The sequence below is a fragment of the Scleropages formosus genome, chromosome 2 (genome assembly GCF_900964775.1).
Source record: "Scleropages formosus chromosome 2, fSclFor1.1, whole genome shotgun sequence".
Taxonomy (NCBI): domain Eukaryota; kingdom Metazoa; phylum Chordata; class Actinopteri; order Osteoglossiformes; family Osteoglossidae; genus Scleropages; species Scleropages formosus.
Window position 1 is genome coordinate 42,521,282 of NC_041807.1, and position 23,115 is coordinate 42,544,396.

A 23,115-nucleotide genomic window follows, 5' to 3' on the forward strand; every position below is an offset into this window, starting at 1 on the left:
TCGGTTTGCACTCCCTGTGGTGCCCCAGTGGAGCCAGCAGGTGAGCGTGGAGTTCCCCCTTACCACGGCGTCTAATGAAACCACACAGCCGGAAGTGACCGTTGACCGTCAATCCGTTCCAGGTCCTCGCGGCACCCGCGGAGCCGAGCGAGAGTGGAAGCAAACTGGAGACCGGCGAGGAGCACAGTGAGGAAGGTACAGTGCAGCCACTGGGATGGAGAGAGTCCTTCTTCTTTGAGGGGCCCTGGTCGGATAGGTGCGGTAAAATATGGACCAGGCGCAGTCCTAGTAAGAGTGGGTGGGTGGGGTGTTGGAGCGGAAGGGGCAGGTGCGGTCAGTGTAGGACACTGAGCAGAGGGATTCTAAATTCAGTTCAGTTCAATTCATTTTTACAGAGTGCTCTTCTCACAGTGTGAGCTGAACAAAGGCAAAAAGGACAAATGCTGAACAAGGCAGAGATATTTGGCACAATTTCTGGGTAATGAGGGTCATTGGGTGCAGTTCTTTCCAGGGTGTGGATGGTAGGAGTGGGATAATGAGATACATCTGTGGGCCACTGGTACAACGAATGGCTCCAGGTGATGAGCACATGTAACTGTGTAACTGTGACCTTCAGAGCTGAGCGAGGAGGACGCAGCGGTCGCGACCTCGGACGACCTCTGCATTCTGGACAGACTGGGACTCAACAGGTAGTGCTTTTTATGAGGTAGTGATCGGCGATGACTGTATTGACGAGAGGCAGGGCAGTGATCAGTGATGACTGTGTCTCATTAGCTCTTTCTCCTGTCTTTCAGTGGAGTGATGACTGAGGAAGAAATGCAGGTGGGACCCAGATTCTTGGATGACTATCAGCTATAAATTAATATTCAACCTGCAGGATGAGATGCTTCGAATTCTCGGGTTCGAGTGTCACTTTGGCAGCCCTCCGGTGAGAGGGGTGCGGAAAGGGGAACGTCTGCTCATCAGTGGTGGAGATCATTCCTCCAAAATTCCCTGCTGTCCAGGTTGTTTCACAGTGTCTTGTGATCTCACAGAACACTCTGCTGACTTGTACCTTGTGCTGCAGCTCAGTTATTATATCGCACTTGTGCTTTGGGTTCTGTGAGGGTTCTGAGCGCTCGCTGGCATCACCCCGTCCCCAGAACGCGTTCGTCCAGCTGGCAATGGCATTCCGCTGCGACCAGCACACACTGTGCCGGCGACTGCAGGCTGAGGAACACGCGCGCGACCTGACCGAGAGGAACGTACATAAAGAGCTGGAGCAGGGCCACGATGCTCTGCAGGTTCGACCTTCGCCTGGGCCCCTCCATCGGCTTCACCACTCAGTAACAACCTCGCGCACACACACACACACACGCCCTTGTTTATGTAGAGGCACTCCTCACTTAACAACCGAGTTCCGTTCCTACGACTAGGTCGTTAAGCGAATTGGTCGATAAGCGAGGAGCCGCCCCTTACCGATATTTCAAGCATACTGTACCGGTAGTGGGTTTGTGTCATCCATCTTTAGATATTGTTTTATGTCACTTTTGCACCATTTATAACATTTTTAGTATATTTATAGTATATTTAGTATATTTCTGCCGACATCTTGTACTATGGGGTGCACAATAAAGTACAAATTTCTAGACGAAATAGGTAGTCTTGGAGATTGCGAACGCTAGCGTAATGAATACTGACCGACTGTGGGAACGAGACTGAGACCGAGAAAGGTTAATGCGAGATGAGATGCTTGACGCCGAGATGCCGTGCTGCCGTTTCCACGACAAAAGTTCTCGTACAGCGTACGATACTGACTGGTCGGAGAGCTGGTCGTAAGTCCGCGCGGTCGTTAAACACGTAGGTTGTTAAGTGAGGAGTGCCTGTACATGGTTGGCACCGTAAAGGTCTCAGATACAGCTACAATAAATAAAAAATGCTTTTTATGATTTTTTAATTAACTTCCAGCTCAGTAGTGATTCATCCCATAAAGATGCGCAACAGTCCTTGTCTTGTTGCTGATCACCGACACTCAGGAACACCGGACACAAGCTGTAAACACTGTGGAAGGGAGCTGAATTAAGCCAGCCTCACACTGCTGTTCTGCTAGTGCTCTTTACTGGCATCTAACGGCTGGAGGCTTAAAAACAGGTTATTTACTCTGCGGCAGGAATCTCAGAAAATAGACACATGAAGGAAATGTGAAATAAGACAATAAATAGGAAGGCAGCCAAAAGAGCCGAACGTTTAGCAACTCTTTCGTCCGTAACTCAAGAATCCAGGTTATTCTCTTCACCTGTGTGTGTAAAGCAGATGCTGAAGGCTCTGTGTCTGGACAGCAAGCGTGCCCAGATCCTTCAGAGGCTGGAGCTCTGCTTGAACATCCTGGCAAGCACCATAGGGCGCATTTCCAGCACGGCAGAGGTCCTGGGAGCTGTGCATCAGGTACACGAGGACCGTGTTTGTGTGCGCGTGTGTGAGTGTGTGGGACGAGCGGAATGGCTACGAAATCGGGGGGCGTTCCAATAAAATGGACACGGCCATTTAAATTCGAAAAGGCTGCACTGCTGTCTTTGCTGAATCTAAGTTCGAATCCACGGCAACCAGGAGGCTCGCGTGAACCGGGCCGTAGAGCTCATGATGGCCCACGTGGAAAACCTGCAGCGGCGACACGTGAGGGACTTGGCCGAGTTGGAGGAGGCCAGGAGGCTGGCACAGAGGAGCGGCTGCTCCCGGCAGCTCAGCGACCCCAGGGGTGAGTGCTGCCCCCGTGTGGTGAGGAGGACTCAGTGCAACATCCAGAATTCATTGTTCAGCGAGTGGGGGGTGGGCCGTGCTCTCATTCACACACTCTCGCGCGCGCACACACACGCACGCACGCACGCACACAGTCTGAAACCGCTTATCCCAAACGGGGTCGTAGTGAACCGGAGCCTACCCCGGCAACACAGGGCATAAGGCTGGAGGGGGAGGGGACACACACAGGACGGGACGCCAGTCCATTGGAAGGCACCCCAAGCGGGACTCGACCCCCAGACCCGCCAGAGAGCAGGACCCGGCCAAACCTGCTGCGCCACCGCACCCCCTCTTCACACACTCAGCAGCAGTTAAATGCACACAGGAGCTCAGGGAGAGACGTGTGTGTTGCAAGAACAACCGCAAGCAGAGAGCCATCGCTGCGCCGACCTGTTTGGTCGATTAGGTTCAAAGCGAGACTTGTTACCGCTGCTCTCATTGAGATCTCTTTGCAGACGAAGGAGAAATGAGGCAGAAACTCGTTAAACCCGTCCAGGTAAGTGGCTCCAGTAAAGCTCGTCACCCACATGCCAAAAACTGAGTTTGTCAGCACGGAGGCCTTAAACTGCACACAGTTACGATACAGTCTGTTCACGGGTGAAATACACGTTACTGGCAAGAAGGTGATAACGTTATTGTAGAGCAGGGGTGTCCGACCTCTTCTGGCTCAGGACCGCAGTGACTGGTGTGAACTGGCTCAAGGGCCGCACATGTGAAAAATTACATTTGTGACATGCTGCATCGTAAATATCAAAATGGACAAAGTATTATTTATTCCATTGTATTTTATATAGGTCTGTTTTGTGCTCAAGATCTCTGACTATTGCGTCATTATCGTGTGATTCGATAGAACTGATAGTGCTTACCGTAGTGTTCTTCCGCTCAGCATTACAGAAAAGGGCCTCATGTTGGACCCCGGTTATAGAGAATAACTAGATAGTGACGACTGCATTTGTAATATTGTGATCTATTGCACTACAGTATGTAATAGCTACATGTTACAACAACTGTAACGTGTTATTATTATCATCGTGTGGCTCGTGCCTTGGCAGCTGGGAAGCCGTCGCAGAGTGAGCGTCGCCATCATTCCCAGCAGCCAGGTAGGCGTCCGGTCGCTGGGGGTCCGAGGGGCGTTAGTGACGTGCTATGATGTACTTTGGCTTTGCACTTCAAATAAGGTGAGTTCCTTTTCCCCTCCCTGTCTTTCTCTCTCTTCCCTTCACATACCAATGTGATGTTCACACACACACACACACACACACACACACACACACACACACCTGCATGCATCCTGGCTGCTCACACACCTACACCAATGCTCACCCACATACATACACACACACGCTCATAGAGTGGGAGACAAAGGGCTTTTGGATGGAGGAGCCAGAGGACAGTGCTCATGCCACCATTTCCCCCACAGCCCCAGAGCGAAGAGCAGAGAAGCGTCGGGGGCCCCAGGGCTGCTGGGGGGGCGGGTACAGGGCAGCAGGATGGCAGGTACCGGCGAATACCAAAAGGAGGCATCCTGATTGGTCAAACCTGGTCTGACAGGTCATCTAATTGCAAGACCAATCCTGTATAAAACTGGGTTTCTCATGATTTTTAATGCAAAAATAGTCTTTTCGTGTCAAAGAATTTGATGAACAATGCCGTATAAATTGTGTAATAAAAAGTGTTTGAGTAGAATGTACTTTCTTAAATCACCACAGCGGGGCTCCAACTTTGATTGCTCCTCCATATAGAAGAGCTGATGCTCATCCACGTTTGAAGCGTAAAGAGGTTTCGGCTACGATGTCCATTCCCGCGAGGGGCTCTGAACCCTGCTGTGAACACACTCTTTCTGTAGGCCACCCGAGACTCCAACAAAAGTCATGTCAGAGGGTCGACTCCTGACTGCACTGGCCGCACCCCCTCCAGCTGCACGGAGCCCTGAGGACAAAGCTCGAGTGTTTGCACTCCACAGGTAGTGCGGGGTGGCTCCTCTTATCCCATCCCCAGTTAGATCTGGTCTCGGAGGATTTCACTGCGTGTCCCTGGTTCACCCGTGGCGTCCCAGATGGCCATGGGGCTCTCATTGCGTCCAGCCCTCTGCTCTCAGAACACCTGTACGCTCTGTGAAATGTGCTCCTGTGTCCACAGTGCGTCCCAGGATACCATGTGCGGGAGGCCGCGGAGTCGAAGGCAGAAGGAAGGGGCCCTGATGGGCGACTGGAGTGCGTCGGGGATTGGAGAGCAAGAGCCAAGTCGCGACGAGGAGGGCGCACACCCGCACTTGTACATCACTCACCCGCACAGTGCTGCTGCAGTTCTCCTGCTTGTTGTGTGGGTCATTATCCCCCTTCTCTAAACTACACACCTTACATGTTTCGGCAGGTGTTCGGTGACTCACAAACAGCGCCCTCTGCTGCCCGGGTGGTCTAATTGCCGCTGGATCCTGCTCTGGCTCTATGTCGGAGCTCTGTCCTGCGTGGTGCTGCTTGGTGTGTTTCTCTGGTGTGTGCAAGGCCCTGTCCTCTGGATCTGATCCTGCAGACTTTGGGGAGCAGCGTTCACACGTCCCCTCCCCATCCGAGTGAAGGGACAACATTAAAATGACCAGCACTGTGCAGCTCTCGCAACGTTACTCCACACTTCACAGAAATAAAGCCATTTTTGTTCCATATTCACAGCAGTTTTCCAGCTCATTTCAGTTCAAGCAAGCACCACAGAAACTGGATGATTCACTAAGCACCAGGTGGCATTGTGGACACAGAAGAACAGGGGTTCCAGTCCCACCTCCTGCTCTAGTCCTCTTGATTATGGTGCTTACCTTCAACTGATACAATAAAAAATAATCTGCTATATAAATGGGTAAATCAGTAAATGGGGAAATAAGGGGGCCAACATGAGTTTACAAACGTAAAAACACCCTCTCACATACCCATTCGCCGTGCTGTGGTAGAATAGCGGTAAGAGCATTGGAATATTAATCCAAGCCAATCCGTTAGTCCGTGGTTTGAATTAGGTGTGTGCAGTGCTGATGAGCCCCAACATGGACGAAACAGCTGTCCACTGTTCGCTCTTTGTGACTGGGAAAAATTTCATTCAAAATATCTCTTAAGCCTGATTAGGGGAGTGGTAGATGCTTGCTCGATTGCAAACCAACCACAAATGGCCTATCAATACAGTCTCATAACAAATAAAGGGGCGAACATGACTTTACGAAGGTAAATCAGTGTAAGTAGCTCAGTGTGCAAACCTCACCTTGGAGAAAAGTATAAGACATATAATGGTAATAAAAATCCCAATAAATAATAATTATACACCAGTTTTCAGGGTTGTACCTGAACACTTCCTGTCCAGTTTCCATCTGTCATCATCTGAGGGCAACACAGAACACATCACATTTCATACTTTAAATACTTTACTATAAATATGCAAAGCATGTAAGAAAATACTGCCATATTGTACATTTCCCTACTTGTGTGCAAAACATACTGCAAGTACAATATTGGAGAAGCAGATCAGACACTTAGTAAAGTAAAACCCAGGTACAGCACTCTGGTGTTCTACTTGTTGTTCACTCAAAAATAACTATACATGACAATAATTACTGGACGAGTTCAAATAAAAACGAGCTCATTTCCAACAGGAAGCATCTGTAGAGAAAACAATTTCAGGCGTATTTTAGTTAAAAGTAGTAGAGAGGCGTACAGCCTTACATTGTGGGGTCACGCTTGCTTCAAGCAAAGTGGTTAACAGCAGCTGGGAATGTTGCTTTGTGGTTAAAGAACCTTCAACAGCACCACAGATGAGGTGGAGTCAAGTGTTAAAGGGTTGGATCTGAGACCAGTAGGTTGCAGGTTTGAGAAGGAGTTTGTGTGGAGCGGTTGGATCTGTGACCAGTAGGGTTCAGCTTTCAGCCTCCAAGCAGTAAAATGCCCTGGTCTGTGCACACGGTGTAAAGTGACGAGGTATTTGAATGTAAAAGGTTTCATAGACTGAGTCCGGGTTTTTGCTACTTCCTGAGGGTCAGGTGCAGAAGGGGCCACCGGGGCACCTGAACTACACCTGGCTCACGATTTCACGGTCCTGCTCCTCAAACCACTGTACCGGAGTCCCGTCGGGGGCCCTCTGCAGGATCTGTCGCTGGGGAGCCTGCAGGAGGGCAGAGCGGAGGTAGGGTCACTGACTGTGCCGAGGGACACACACTGCCCTTCAGATGTATGTTGTATATCGTGTTTGTTACGCGGTGTGTCTTACCTGTACACACATTGGCTGGTGCCTATGTTCCCTCCCGGGGCCCAGGCGGTCCAGGGAGTGAGGCCGGCGGCTCTCACGGGTCTGAGAGTGCTGCTTCCAGCTGCGGAGCTCCTTGTGCACCTGCACCTGCGGCAGCGCTCCCCCGTAGTGCGGGGAACACTCCCTGAGGGAGGGGGCATGGGCCAAACGCACATGTAGGGGCAGAGCCCTGGGCACCTCTTGGTCCTCCTGCCAGTACTCGTAGAATGGGGGCACCATGTGGAATGGAGGGGGGGGCACTCCAAAGTACAGATGCCCCATGTTCAGGTCAGCTGGGTGGACCCTTTTGCCTCCAGCACACCCACTGCTGGCTGTGCGTTGCACCTGAGGAGGTTTGCCCAAACTTGTGCCAGCAAGGGCCTGGACCCCACTCTGATGCCTGCTGTAATGCCTGCCGTGGGGGAAGTTGCTCTGGTGGCTGTTGCCATGGAAACCACTGTGGTAGTGGTGGTGACCGTCGCTGTGATGCCCAATGACACGTGCCGCGTCGGTGTAGGGGCTGTTGCGACGAGCCAGAAGGTGGTACCTGTACGGGGGAGGCGGTGGCTTTGGCATCACCACAGGGCCCTCACGACAGGGGGAGCCACTGTAGGACGGCAATGAGTGTTCCGAGCCGCTGTCCTCTGAGCTCGAGGGGTACAGTGGTGAGCTCCCTGAAAAATCACTCGCTCGTCTTCGCGGCAACCGGGCACATCCCATGTTGTCATCTGTCACCATGGAGCCCTCGTATTTGGGAAGCCTGTTGCAAAGTACATAATAAACACAAACATTTTTCAGTAATACATTCAACAGACACTGGACATACAGGGTGTCTATAAAGTGCTTGTGCTCTTTGAATTTTTCATGATTTCACCTCCATATAAGGTTTCAACCCTTAGTAAAAGCCAACATAGATGGAATTTATTCAGCTTTTGGCAAGTATAACTAGTAATGTAAACTTTCATCACTTCCACCATGTTTTTTTAACACAATTCACCTTTTCAACCTGTACAGCGCTACACGTAGCATCCGTTTCTCTGTATATTATATATTGCGTACGTTGGCCTGTCCACTGCATGTTTTGTGTGGCACAGAGGTCCCGTAAAAAATTGGAATTTCGTTCTCCTGTATGTGTAACTCACACATAGGCAGAATGACAATACAGGTGACTTTGACTATGACTTCTGTACAGTGCGGAGTTTATTTTCTGGGAAGTGAAAAAGAAATCAGATGGTTAAACTAAATTAATGCAATCATATTGTGTACTGTATATCTTGAACAAATCCCTTCTCTGTTGTATTGTACAGGTCACTGTTAATGTAAATTATTAGTAGAAACAAAAAAAAACACCAAACAAACCTTAAACTGGACTCTGCATCGCTCTTTTATGACCAGTACAAAGAGCCCTTCTGGGAGTACTGGAATACTTTTCCTCTACGGTGCAACACAGCACCCACCCTTGGGACTTGAGCCTACCACATTCCGGAGGTAGAAGAGCAAGAACACATACCTTGGGCAGCAGCGACCCGCCGTGGACTGGGAGTGCGTCCGGCGCTGGTGCAGCTCAGGAGTGCAGGGGGCGCTGTGAGGTTGTCCATCTTCCAATGCCATGCCCAAGGTTGGAGGGGCTACGGGAGGCGTGTCTCCCAAACAGGGGTCCACAGGTGTGGACCTGGGCGTTACTGCTGGGCTGCTACACACAGTAAGCACAAACACACTCACTGATCTGACCATATACAGCGCATACAAAAATATTCACTCCCCCTGGGCTGTTTCATATGTATTTGTTTCACAGTAGATTTAAATAAGCCGTTTTTTCAAACTAATCAACAGAAAAATGCTCTTTAATGTCAAAGTAAAAACACATATCTTGTTTGGATTTAACTGCAAATATGAAACCCAAAATAACTGCGGGCATGAGAATTCACACCATTTATTACACACACCTAAATCAGCTGCGGTACAACTGTTTTTAGAAGCCAGTTGATTAAGTTGAATGGCGATCACCTGAGTACAGTTACAGTATTATTCTGTTGATTAGTGTGAAGAAATGAAATCCACTCTGATTCAAGGATGTAAAACCAAATATGAAAACGTCCAAGGGGGTGAATACTTTTCACAAGTATTTGCCCACACCCTCTTTTTCACTGATTGCCTTTCCTTGTTAGAGTCACAGCAGTGCAGAGCCTATCCTGAAAACCCTACATGCAGCGTACACCAGTCCACTATACTGAAGGCACATGCACACTCATTTGCTATGGGAAATTTAGAGTCACCAGGTCACCTGAAACATGCCTTTGAACTGTGGAAGGAAATCAGTGCACCCAGCGAGAACACACACGTGCCATGCAGGAGGAGGGTGATGTAGACAATAGTGCTACCTGCCACGCCACTGTAATGCTCTCTTATAGCTAGTTGAAGGACTAATTCCCTGGAGCCAGTTACTACCTTTTTGCATCCATGCTCATATTTCAAACTGTATTAAACAAAAAAGGACATGAAAAAGAATCTGGCACTATTAAGATTTGCACCCATGCTTTTATACATTCCAGTTTTTTTTGCCTTTACTGAAGATGATGCTTAGGATTTTACTACGGTAAAGACTATGAACTATGAACATTCTTGCAGCGATGAGAAAACACGGTAGAGCCAATATAAACACTGCACAATTCCACTTGTTAGGCTGTTGGTCACTGCACATGGAAGACACTCCTAATTGTCAGGTGTATCACAGCACCTGTTTGAACAAAACCAGCACAGGAATGTCTCTTTCCTTCAAAGGCCCCTAAAAACATCAGCACTTCTTCTTGAGGGTACAATAGCTTGGATCTCAAGCATTTGATGAAACATAAGCTCCGTGTCAGATCTTTCATTCGAGTCCTGTTATTACACATTTCATATGGCCTTTTCTTTGCTCTTTTTTGTCACAAAAGTCACAAATTCAGTCTGATCTTGTTATGAATACTCGAGTTATGAACTTCCAAAGATACAAACATTGTTTAGTTTACTTTTTATTTTCAGTTGCAATTTCTTCACTTAGAATATTAGAGTAGGACCACCTTGACCTATGTGTTGGTGATCAGGAGATGAGGAATGCTGCATTTGTTTATGAGATCGGTCACAAATCAGCATTTCACCTTCATCTCAGGTCTTTACAAAACCGAATCAATGAAAATATAGACCAGAACACAGTTATTAGTCATTGTAACTTAGTGGTAGGAGTATCTTTGGATTTATGAACAAAATGAGTTATGAACAGGCTTTTGCTCCCAGTGCACCTGAACAGACAGTCACTGTTGTTTCATGTAGCACTAACAGGAGGAAGCTGTTGCCATTTCTCATAGCTCAATAGCAGGACAACAGCCACGATGCTTTACCAGGACCGGCTGCTGCTTGCAGAGTGCGGCTTCCTGGACTTCTGGTAGGGCTGGTCCAAGCTGGACTCGCTCCAGGGGGAGTTCTGGATAGGGGAGTGCTCATAACCCATGCTGGTTCTCTGCACCTGCCTTGGCAACTCCAGGGTCTGCGGAGGGGATGGTTTCATGCTCTGAAGAGGAGGCTGAAGGGAACCTGCTGAAGGAAGAGGGTCCAAGGGCATCAGGAACAATTGGTTGCGTACCAGATCTGCAGAGCAAGGGAAAGAGCATCAGTCATCCACTCAGAACCAGCATCTACGGAGCATGAGGCCTCCAGAGGCATCATTCACACTTGGGTCGTTTGCCGTGACAACAGGCAGAGGTCTGGTGGTGGGGCACAGGGATCCTCCTGTATTCACCTTCCTCGTGAACCATTGCATCACACATGGTGCACTTATCTAACGTTTTCGTATCGGCAGGCACAAATTTGCTTATTCATATTCTTGACCTTTCTATTTACAGGGACTTTTATAACACGCAATGACAAAAAATAAGATTTTACAGCTTCCTATAGCTGCACAGATCAAATTTAAGACCCTGGTTATGGCTACAAGAGCATCAGTAGAACTGCTCGTAGCTATATACCAGACTTGATCAAGTGCTAAACTCCAAGGAGACTGCTAAGCTCTTCCACATCTGCTTGCTTGGTGGTCCCACAGCATGAAAGGTGAAGCACGGAGGTTCTCTGTTCTGGCTCCATTGTGGTGGAACGACCTACCCCTCTCACTCAGAACTGCTGAATCTCTGTCCACATTTAAAACGGGTCTCAAAACTCACCTCTTACAGACTCACTTCGCCCATCATCTCTTAAGCTCATGTAAAGCGTAAGTGTTCATGACCCATAACTTTGAGATAATGCCCGGATAAACTTCTACACAGCTACTCCTGTAATGTAATGTAAATGTTTATATGCAAAAAAAAAATATTAGGAATGTGATTAGGAATTGTCGAAATTCAGATAAAGTTTTTTGCAGCTACTCGTGTGATGAACATTGGTTCATATGGTGGAAAGAACCAAACTAACTGTACTTAAGAATCACATGTCTGTATCTATGTCTCTCTTTCCGCTGATGTAACGCACACATTTTTATTTTGTGTGAGATGTAAGCCACTTTGGAGAAAAGCATCCACTAAATGAACATGTAAATGTAGATGTACAGCTTGGTATTTAAGCGCAGTGCTGCAGGACATCCAACAGGGGGTGCTCACCTCCAAGAGGTGTGTGCTGAGACAGGGTTTGCTGCAGTTTCTTCAGCTTCACCTCCTCGCGTTTACACTGTTGCAGTCGACTCCTCCTCACTGAGCGGCTTGGGTGTTCCTCAAGGCACAGATTGCGGGCCGCCTCTAAGATCTGCTGCTGCAGAGCCAGACTTGTCTCTAGGGATGTCAGCTCCATGTCCTTCAGGAGGGATGTGGGGATCATAGGTGGGACAAGGCAGGAGAACTCATATCCGCAAAGATGTGACCATGATCTGTTCTCCAGAAGAGCCTGGTACCTCTCCTTCCTGCGAGACATTCTCCTCCTTCAGCACGAACGCAGCTCCGACACGCTGGCGCACAAGAGGAGGTGTCTCTCCTGGCTGCAGGGGGTACTCTCGTGGGATCTTCCCTGTGAGCTCCTAGGGACCCAAAGGCAAAGAAAGTCATGGTTAGTTAGTTTTTCTAGATCTCTTGATCAACAGCACTGGAGAACTGGGTTTTCTGTGCTTTCACCAACTGGACATCATTTAACTGCAGACCCAACAGTTACCAGGTCTTTGGAGTCGAACCTGCTGTTCACAACATCACAGTAGGGCATACATCTTGGTACCTGTTTCTCTAGTCTTCTAACTCTGGAATGTTCTAGAATGACTTTCTGCACCTGGGGGCTGTGAACACAGGTGAGTCCACTCTGGAATTCCCGACATGCTCTTGGCTCACTGAGACATTCCAGAATATTACATTCCATTTGGGTTGGGCAGCACCACCATCACATGTTGCCCTGGACATCTCTCAGGTGAGTCGCACACCAGCCCCCCCAAACTCCCACAACAAGGACAACTCCCGATTTGTGGTGCCACCTGACATATTGGAAACAGGGTCCAGTTTGCTCACTGATCCCGGGGGGGCAGGAAGCACAGAGTGAGGGGCCTGGTGGTTAGCTTGTTGTACAGAACTGGATTCAATAACCATCTAAGACCATAACAGTAAACAGCTTTAAGCAATGTGAGTTAATTTGCATAAATCTCTGCTATGCATTTACTTGACACTTTCCTGGTACAAGTACCAAAGCAACTTATAATGCTAAGCACCTTACAATTAGTCACTTGTCTATACAGGAAGGCAATTTTAAGGTAAGTACCTTGCTCTAGGGTATTACAGCTAGAGGCAGGGTTTGAACCTGCAACCTTTCAGTCCAAAGACAGCAATGCTTACTGCTATGCAGCCAGACAGGCTGAGACAATAGAGTATGAATGAAGGGTGGCTCAGTTCATCCTCATATGGACCGCACTACCAGAGTACTACTTTCATCATGAACTGGGTTTTTCCTCATATTACACTGTACACCAGAGTACACAACAGTTCCCTATCAATTCTGTATTTAATGGGATATATTTTGTTGTCCATTTAAAGCTGTACACTTGCAAATCACCGGAAGTATTGAAATCAGGGTATTTTTTGCAGCCTGTGTTCCCTTTTGCCCAATTACCAATGACCTCACTGGAAAGGGGGATTCTGCTGCAAAGAACACAATGATTCCTTCCCATTGTCATATCCCTAAAATATTTTAATGTTCTGTACTGAGAGTTATATGCTTGAAAAGCCCTTTAAATATTGAAATTTACTGATTTCCACTTTGCTGGTTTTTTCAGTTTTTTTTTGATAATTCAGGAAAATGCATTAAAAAACAATACTGTGATATACTAGAGAGTTCAGTTACTTCAGTACCTGTTTACCCAACATGCAGTCATGCAATCATACATGGATGTACTGTAAACTGAATGGAACTGAACAGCTCATTCTTACAGTACTGCCACAAAGGGGCACAGAGCCTCAAAGCCAATGCCCACGAGAACTCACCGCCTCCCGAATGCACAGTTGCTTCAGTTCCTGCAGGCATCGCTCCAGCCGGTCCTCCAGGGCCTTGTGTTTCAGTCGCACCACCCGCGTGTGGCCAGTCAACTCTTTCATTGGGGATGCGGGGCTGTCTGGGCCTGGAACACATCAACCATCCTACTACCATTACAATGGACAAGACCCAGATTACCCATTTACCCAAACTCCCTTAAACTGTGCTCCTCCACCTCTGGTGATCCCACTCACAAGGGTCCAAAATCAGAACCCTGTACATTGCCGGTTTAGTCCCCAGTATGGTGGAATAACTTCCCTCTGTCTCTCGGAGTTGCTGAATCCCTGCCACAGTCTTGAACATCTCTTTGACAGCCACTTCTCTGCTGATCTCCTGACAGCTCCATCAATGAGTCCAACACCATCTGCTATAGTTATCTATGTATTTACTATTTGAATGTCACTTTATATAGAGGCAACTGGAGGGATGTAAGCCACATAAGCTGTTTATCCACAGTCCTGTGTCTGCATCTAAAGCTCTTTGCTGTTGAGGGATGTTTGTTTACTCTGAGCTGTACATCATTGTAAAGATTAGTGTCTGATAAATTTACATTACATTTATTTACTTAGCAAACACTTTTCTCCAAAGCAACTTACAATGGATACTATGTAGTGTTATCAGCCCACACACCTTATTCACCGCGGTGACTTACACTGCTAGATACACTACTTTCTACAATGGGTCACTCATCCATACATCAGTGGAACACACACTCTCTCTCTGTCACTCACACACTATGGGGAACCTGCACAGCACATCTTTGGACAGTGGGAGGAAACCAGAGCACCTGGAGGAAACCCACACAGACTGAGTGAGGATCAAACCCACGTCCACTTGCACCCCCCAAAGGCACTGTAACAGAGCAGCACTGCTTACTGTGCTGCTGTGCCCCTGTGCTACCCATAAAGAAATGCAGATGCAATATAAACTTTAAAAATAGAGTTGGGTGTTGTGCAGCCATAGAGGAACCCCCCTAACAGGGCAAGAGACCCATGGAAATCTGGCTGCAAGCTCTGCTACTACCGCTGTCAGAGGCAGAACCCGAGGCCTGTTATGTAAAGGGACAGGCCTCCACCTGTGATTAGTAAAGAATGCGCTGAAGAATGTTTGCGGCAAACATGTGCTGGTATCGGTCAGACCGGCCAAGTGCCACGCAGCCATTGTTAGATTCACAGGTGGGTCTGAAAGAGACGGTGAGGTTCTTGAGGTTCCTGTGCTGCAAATCACTTCCCATTGTTACTAAGTACAGTACGGGAAGCACACAGGCCACACTTTGGGTAACAGAGGGAATAGGTGACCAGTTACCGCAGCACAGGTAGAACACGGAACTGGTGATGTTGTAACATGGGACCATTAGGTGGGTGGTTACCTGAGTGCAGAATGATCCCGCTGTCGGCATCGCTCGTCTCCTCCTTGTTGTCCATAACAGGGTGGGCAGCAGCTTCCTCAGGAGACCTTCAAAGTGGCCTACAGGTCAAGAAAACAGTGTTAACATGCTGTGTTCATTCCTTTGAACTGGAGAGCACAAGTGGTGTGTGTTTATGAACACATATTGATAGTGTGAGACCAGCAGAGGGGTGGTGGTGGGGACACCAGGTCACACTGGTTTCCAACCACAGCTGAACTTCCCGAGAGCGACCATGAGGGAGGGGGTGAGAGACAGAGGACGGAGCTCCCAGAAATCACACGTCCAACAAGAGAGGTGAGACATGGGCAGTGTCATCAGTTATGAGTTCAGATTTTTCTTTCGTGGTCCATTCTGAAATAGTGATGACAAGTGTCCGTCTCACACTTTTCTGCAGGACGTCTTACAGCGTGACATTTCAGCACTACGCTACTTACAGTGATTTACCCTTTTGTACAGCAGTGCAGCAATGTCATTTTTCCTGTACAAATTCACAGCAAACCTCTTAATCTAGGGTACTGCAGCAGGAAGTGGGACTTGAACACAGGTAACCAGTAAGACGCTGTTTTACAGCAAGGATCACTAAAACCTTGACACACACACACACACGTAGGTACGTATATGAAACTTACCAAGCTGAAGAGGCTGAGCTGGGACTCTATGAGCAGTGCTGCACTTCTGCTCTTTGCTGCAGCTGCAAGCAGGAGGAAGCAGGTCTGCTTTCCCAGAAGGCTCTGCCTCTGCAGCGTACGGACAGACAGGTTCTACAGTGCGTCACACCAGCGTGTTCTCTGAAATGTGGGGAATTCCACAAACCTGCCCTTACAACCCTCACATTAATACAGCTAATAATAACAATGCAGCCTTTTCATGCAGCCTGTGGTGCACAAGAAGAAACTCCTTATTTTACAGTTTAAACCTGGGAGTCCAACCAGAGGTGACTTAATATGAAACAGCCGTAACATTTTGGCATTTAGAGCTGCAAGCATTTTTTTCTTGTATTAATCGCTCCCTCTTCGTTGCATTGTAAAATTATAACAGCAAATAAACAAAAGGTACCAATACTGCAAATAATCCATCCATCCGTTCTCAGTAACTGCTAGCCCTGGCCAGGGTTGGGGAGGTCCGGAGCCTATCCCGGAATCACTGGGTGCAACGCTGAAGACGGGAATACCCTGGACAAGACGCCAGTCAGTTGCCGGGTAGAAAAACACGCTGTTAATAATGTGCACTTTGAAAAAAAAGAGTCCATTTTAAAAACTGAATATATGTGTGGTAGTTGGTAGAAGTCTTGTCAGTCACCCTGTAAAATAATACTAATAATAATAAACAGCAGGAATGCGAAAGCTCTGCAGGGATGGGCGTTTTCATATTCACACAGGTTGCACTTGTCACTCCCTGCAGAGCATCACGTGATTAGGAGGTGGAAACGTGGAGGGGGGCCAGGGAACGCAGTGTCAGCAGAGGACAAACCGAGGGGCTCGTTGTTACGTGAATAAAGCCTGCATTACACAATGTCTTTATTTGCACAAATATTATTTGACTGAGGTCATCTTCGAAACACTGGCACTGTTTGAGGAAGACCAACAGGTGGAGTTGGGCAGAGTGAGAATCACAGAGCGATCAGTACAGACAGGACAGTAGCGTAGTAAAAATGCTTTCCACGCTGCGTGTTTTTGGTGTTTGTTCCGTCAGCCCATCCCACTCCAGCCTCCACACACTGCCTTCCTTCCCCAGGTGTCTGCTTTTCACGCTGTCTCAGAACATTTTGCATTACGTTACAGGGATGCTCCTCCCCATCTGCTCGGCTGCTTACTGCACCCTCTGAGAGGGGGGCTTTTCCCAGTGCCCCACGGACTCAGTTCCACCTGCTGGAGCTGCGAATCCGGGCGCCCGGGAGATGAATGGACAGCTTAATGGCCCCGAACAGAAGGTGTGTGCAGAGCCGGGACTCGTCGAACCCCCACGGAAACAGATGGCTTTTGGAGCAGCTGCGGCAGCTGCCCCCGCTCTGTCCCCCGACACCCCATCCCCACTGAGTGCCCCGGTACAACTACCCCCCGCAGTCCAACAAAGGGCTCAAAGCAGAGGGCGCTCTCACAGGACACACAGTTTCTGCTCTTTTACTGCAGTTTATTACTCATAAGTGCACTGTGTCTGAGACAGACAAGCCTTCAGCACTAACATTTCATTTTTGCCTTTGGAACGACTCTGGAATTCTAGAATAATCATTTTCGAGGAAAGTTTGATACGCACAGTTGTTTCCTAAATGTCTCCACTCATTGCTCCAATAATCATCCAAAAAGATGACAAGATCGAAGTTGTGCTTTGATGTCAGAAGCATGGATGCACTTTTCCCTGGAGTCTGAATTAACTGGGTTTCACCAAAATTTACCTCCTGCTTTAATAGCCCTGGTCAAGGTATTTACCCTCTTAGTGATTCTTTAACCGATACACTAAATTTTCCCAAGCTGGGTACTTTAGCTTGTAGATGGTAGCATAGTGGCTAGAGCTGCTATCTTTGGACCCCAGGGTTGCAGGTTTGAATCCCACTTCCAATTCAAAGTGTAATGGAAAGTAATCATACAGTCTCCAAAGCAGCTTCCAGTTGACACGTTTCTCCAAGGAAGTCTGGATGCAGCTTCTGACACTGATTTATCCATCAATATGTTGTGAGAGCTGCTGCAGAATACAAGTGTGTGTGTGTGTGTGTGTGTGTGTGTGTGTGTGTGTGTGTGTGTGTGTGTGTGTGTGTGTGTGTGTGTGTGTGTGTGTGTGTGTGTGTGTGTAGAAACAGGCAGATGGACCCCACTGCAGTGGGACACACACTACTGTGGATGTTTGCTATTGACTCACACTAATCCACTGGATGAACTAAGAATTTCAAAGTCTATTTGGTTCCGATTCCCCCCAGTATCTCCATGGAAACCTCCCGCCAGTGTATGAGGGTGAGAAGGGGGTTTGGCTTTGGGAGGGGGGAGTGGTACACAAAGGAAGTGAGCACTGCACTTGTTGAAGCAGACCAACAAAGGCTGACCCCCCTCCCCAGATAAAGAAAGAACCCCCCATGGTGGGTTTTGTGCAGTGGATGCTGCTTGTCACAGGCACATGAGGAGCTCTGTGAGCAGGCGTGGATCAGAGGGCAGGAATGTGGAGGTGGACAGGGTCAAAGGTGAGCCCCCCTGCAGTCCAATTTCAGATTCCTAAACTCCTCTGTCAACAGATGAACCCCTCGCTTCTGTCTGGGAGAAGCATGTGGTTGACCAGCCCACCACAGGAGTCCTGAAAGAGCGCTTAGGGTGGAAAATACTGGAAGCTTCTTTAAAGGTGTGGATCTCTGTTGACACAACCCCCTTTTTTGCGAGGGTGCGTGTGTGCGCTCAAGAAGAGTGACGGAAACAATTTTCCATCAAATCACTGTGGTGAGCAAATATCCCCCAGTCTCCTGTTATCCACCCCCCCATTTAAAACCTAGCCTGCTGGCCCACTTACACTTGCAGAACCAGGAAGTGCTGGTTCACAACCACCTGCTGTGCTCACAGCACACACACACACACACACACACACACACACACACACACACACACACACACACACACACACACACACATCATCTAAAACCGCTCGTCCCAAGTGGGGTCGCAGCAAACCAGAGCCTAACCTGATAACACAGGGCGCAAGGCTGGAGGGGACACACCCAGGACAGGACGCAAGTCCATCGTAAGGCACCTCAAGAAGTGCTTTAACCCCCAACCCACCAGACATCAACTCCTGGCCAAACTCACTGCACCACTGCATCCCCCTCACTGCGCACTCAGAAAACCCACATCTTAACAAATGTAAACTTTCAAATCCCGTGAAAAGTAGGACCAGCTTCATATTTTGGCAGAGCCCAAAAAATTCCTCACAGAGCACCATAATTTGGACCAGCAGCCAAAAAACGTACACCCCCCACCCATTAGTGCTGCTTTCGGACACTCTACACTAAATACCTAGATCATGGCCACATTTCATGGGATCTAAGCCTGCAACCTTTGAGGGAAAGTCCAGATCCAGACTCTCCTGACTCTTGAGAAGATGTAGCAGAATGAGCGCCGTGTTCCTCAGAGCTGCTGAATGCCTGCAGCTGTTCATGCACTATAACTTTGACATCATACCTATTAAAAACAGAAAACCTTCACGCAGCTACTCCTGTAATGTACTGTAAATGTTTATATATTAAAAACGAAAAAACGACCAGGAATGTGATCAGGAATCGTCGATATTCTGATAAAGTTTTATGCAACTACTCGTGTGATGAACGTTGGTTCAAATGGTGGAAAGAAACTAACTAACCGTACTTAAGAATCACACATCTGTATCAAAGTGTCTCTTTCTCCTAATGTAATGAACACATTGTACTTTTTATGAGATGTTCGTCGCTTTGGAGAAAAGTGCCTCAAAAATGAATACATTCAACTATCTATCCATCCATTTTCTTACCTGCTTGTCCTACTAGGGTCGTGGTGGCAACAGGGAGAGCAGAGCAGCCCAGACGCCCCTGTCCCCCGCAACTTCCTGCAGCTCAGCCTGGTGATCCCCAGCCGCTCCCAGGCCAACTGGGAGATATAATCCCTCCAGTGGGTCCTGGGCCGACCTCGGGGTCTTGTCCCAGTTGGCCGTGCCTGGTACACCCCCAAAAGGAGGCACCCAAACCCAGCTCTTCTTGATTCATTTCACTCCTGAGGTCCCATAATCTTCATAAACGAGCCCTTCACTGCCTGCTGCTTTTCATCTACCTATTTTCATGTCCATGGGTCACTTCAACATGTGGCTGATGGAATTTGTGTGCTGTGACAATGGAAGTATTGATAAAGTTGGCCTTTTATAACCTTGTGTGCGTATCGCAGTGGCGAAATGCACTTTTGTTTACTGTGCAGCTGTATGCTGCTTTGAAGAAAAGTGTCTTTGAAGTTGGAAAAGAATCCAGACTGTCACAGTGGCAAGGAGGTGCTTTTCCTTAAAGCTTCCTTTTAAATCTGTGCCATGAGGAAGTCTGCCGGTTGTGTCTGTTCCTGTTTAGTGCGCAGGGTGAAGTCGACAGCAGATACACTGGCTCTTCCGTGTGTGTTGTGTGTGTGAGATAAGGTGTGATAGCAGAGGACAGGTAGTGAAACAGACTGGCAGCTATAATAACCAGCTTTGTTAGGTAGAACAGCCCTACTGTTTCCCACTTCACACTTCGGTGGTGTCGTGGTTAAGAAACTAGACCGAGATCAGTGAACAAGGCACCTAAATGGATTCAATACGTGACTCCTTATCCACAAGTGAGTCAAGCAAATCCTGGTAAAAATATTTGCTCAGCAAGTTAACACTGTAATGTTGTACTATTTAGCTTTCGGGCAGAAAAATACTAACATTCCTGACACTGCACACCTGAACCCAATGATGGAGCATTTCACGAAGGTGGGTTTACGTGTATTCATTTAGCAGACGCTTTTCTCCAAAGTGATGTGCATCTCAGGGAACAATACAAAAAGTGCATTACATCAACAGAAGGAGAGGTTTGGATGCAGACACGTGATTCTAGACTACAGTCCATTTGTCACCACGGTATAAACTAGTGTACATTAGACGAGTGGCTGCGAGAAAGAGGTTTCAGGAATACAGGTTTTTAAGGTGGAATCCCAAGAAGAAGAAGACACAAGAGGGTCCTGTATTCATATGGGATTTGGACTCCCTCACATAAACACTTAACATATTAAAGTTCATACAGTACTATGCAAAAGTCTTAGGCACTTGAAATATTTGTTTTATACGGTTATTCAATGTCTTCTGCATTAGTGTCAATGGGAAAGAGCATATTTTAGATTTCCAAGCATTCCTTTTGCGAAAAGTTACAGTATTAAAGGTTTTGTATGTCGTTAAAGAAAGAACGTACACACAGACACTGTCTGAAACCATTTATCCCAAGTGGGGTCACAGCGAACTGGAGTCTAACCCGGCAAAAAAGGGCGCAAGGCCGAAGGGGGAAGGGAGGCACCCAGGACCGGACGTCAGTCCATTGCAGGGCACCCCAAGCAGGACTTGAACCCCAGACCCACCAGAGAGCGGGACCTGGCCACAATGGATGGTTACTAAGCGTTGTAGAAAGTTCATTAATTAAAAGCATTATTTTTGGAAGCATTCTCACTTTACAGCTTTTCTCCCCAAGTGCCTGAAAGTTTTGCACGGTACTGTAGGTGTCAGTGAAAACAGATGGAGGAATGGCAGGTACTCAGAAATGGAATCCACATGTTACTCATGGTCGTCTGAAAACTGACCATAAACTGTTAATGAAATGTGGCACACTCCCATTGCGTGAGTGGACGAACGGCAGAGAGCAGTGCCGTCCGCACCCTCCCGATCCCCCAGAATTCCACCAGCCCGAATACAAAATGCCATCAGACTCCAGTACTAGCGAGCAGCGTCTCTCCCGAAGTTCATGTCCACCCAGTGCTGCTGGACCTTCTTAACCCAGGGGGAAGAGCTTGAGCAGAACGTGGTCTTCCACACACACTTCCTGCACCTACACTTACAAGTGTTATAGGTGCACATCAGTGCACAGTACCTCATCACTCCATATTGCATAAAATGACATTACTATATTACTCTGACAAGCCTTACATGTGGCTTTTGTAATTCTCATATAATAACCTTCATTCGGCAAACTGTTCTTACGAAGCATTGTCATGTCTGGATCGTGTGTAAAAACAGGTCAAGTCAGTAAATGCTTTAAATGTCGGATGAAATGAGCCTCATTATTTCCTAAGAGCTCAACTAATTCATAATTGTGATGATGACGTATTACTGTGGAGACCGAAGGGTTGTCGCCCCCCGCCCGCGCGCGCGCTGCCTCTTATACTTGTTCGTGTGCACGTGATTTGTGCCCCGCGCGTTTTGGAGTTTAATGACTAATAATGTTCTTTATTTTATCGCGAAGACACAGCTGTGTGAAGTATAATAAGTCACCCATAGTTGCCTACGAGATTATTATATTAAACGAAGAGCTTCCATTGATTCTTCCGTCCGTGTCCGTCTGGGTTTATTATACACCGTGAGTGACCGACCGGCTTTTTTTGGAATACACGTGACGTGAGGATCTAGCCAGATCGGTACATTATGATAATGAATGAGGAAATTAGCGGTAATGAAGAGTATTTTAATGTTAATTAAAGGTCCGTGTTGTTACGCTGTGTCGTTCGTTGTGCAGCCAAACCCACGTCGCGCAGGGTAAACAGCAGCGTTACACGAGTAAAAAAGCCTGGCAGTGAGTGAAACCGTTACTTTGCTCCATGAGAAGTTTCACGCCACGACTCCTGCGCGGTGTGTGAAAACCAGCGTTGTGTGGAAAAGAAGATTATTATTTCATAGATAAAAGAATAAAGGAAATAAGGAGTTATTATGCTGTGCGAAGCAGCAGGACAACCGGATCTCCTGAAACCCTTGACAGTCAGAGATTTTGATTTTGTTGCTAAAATCCATTTTTTTCCGGCTCAGGAGAACTCGGGAATGAAAGTTGTTTGAAAGAAATGTGACGTACACAAGTCAAGTGCACAATAAATAATTTCCTACTAGTAGAAACAAAGAACTCTCGCGCTAACGGCAACAGCGCGCGGGCAATAAACAAACTACAAAGTACATAAACAAGTCAACACTGCAAATGTGCGATATCATGTTACAGACAGGAGGACCAGGACGCCGGCTCATTTTAAAAGACTGAGTGAGTGGGTTTCATAGTAGTCGAAGAGCGCTGAAAGAAGCAACATTCACACACCTGTGACACTAAAGAGAATCACCGGCGTCTCCGAACATGTTTTTTAATTCACACAGGCCAGGCAGTTATTATTATTATTATTATTATTATTCGTGTTTAAAATAAAATAGTTAACATCCTGTCAGGCACCTACCTTGGTGTGCCGACGACGCGGTTAGTTGGTGATCATGGTCATTATGATGGAGAAGATCGTAGTGAAAATACCCTGGTAAACTCGCTCCACTGCAGCGGCGCTTTTTGCCGGCGAAGTTCAGCCGAACCTCCCCCTCGACGTCGAGGGAGGGGCGTCTCCGTCACGACGGAGACTCATTTATTCGGGGATGAAGGACTTCTTCACAGATTTCTATATGAAAAT

General features: G+C 47.6%; 1 protein-coding gene across 2 annotated transcripts; it reads right to left on the reverse strand.

Moving 5' to 3' along the window:
- Positions 1-6,410: 6,410 nt before the first annotated feature.
- On the reverse strand, positions 6,411-15,704 carry inavaa (innate immunity activator a). Of its 2 annotated transcripts, none has more exons than XM_018746803.2 (9): positions 15,598-15,704; positions 14,930-15,027; positions 13,512-13,645; positions 11,948-12,070; positions 11,661-11,850; positions 10,413-10,608; positions 8,546-8,728; positions 7,018-7,795; positions 6,411-6,912 (listed from the first exon to the last, which is right to left on the reverse strand). In XM_018746803.2, the coding sequence occupies exons 2-9, from the start codon at positions 14,982-14,984 to the stop codon at positions 6,820-6,822; spliced, it is 1,752 nt and encodes a 583-aa protein (XP_018602319.2). In that variant the 5' UTR covers positions 14,985-15,027; positions 15,598-15,704; the 3' UTR covers positions 6,411-6,819. The 2 variants fall into 2 exon arrangements, with proteins under 2 accessions (XP_018602319.2, XP_018602318.2); XM_018746802.2 differs by having other exon boundaries at positions 10,413-10,659.
- Between the last annotated feature and the right edge of the window lie 7,411 nt (positions 15,705-23,115).

Excerpts from the sequence above, each read along its gene's own strand:
- inavaa (XM_018746802.2), bottom strand. The coding sequence starts at position 14,984 with ATGGACAACAAGGAGGAGACGAGCGATGCCGACAGCGGGATCATTCTG. Across the intron at positions 11,851-11,947 it reads ATGTCTCGCAGGAAGGAGAG|GACATGGAGCTGACATCCCT; the intron begins GTACCAGGCTCT and ends TCCCTCCTGAAG. Across the intron at positions 6,913-7,017 it reads ACCAGCCAATGTGTGTACAG|GCTCCCCAGCGACAGATCCT; the intron begins GTAAGACACACC and ends GCCCTCCTGCAG.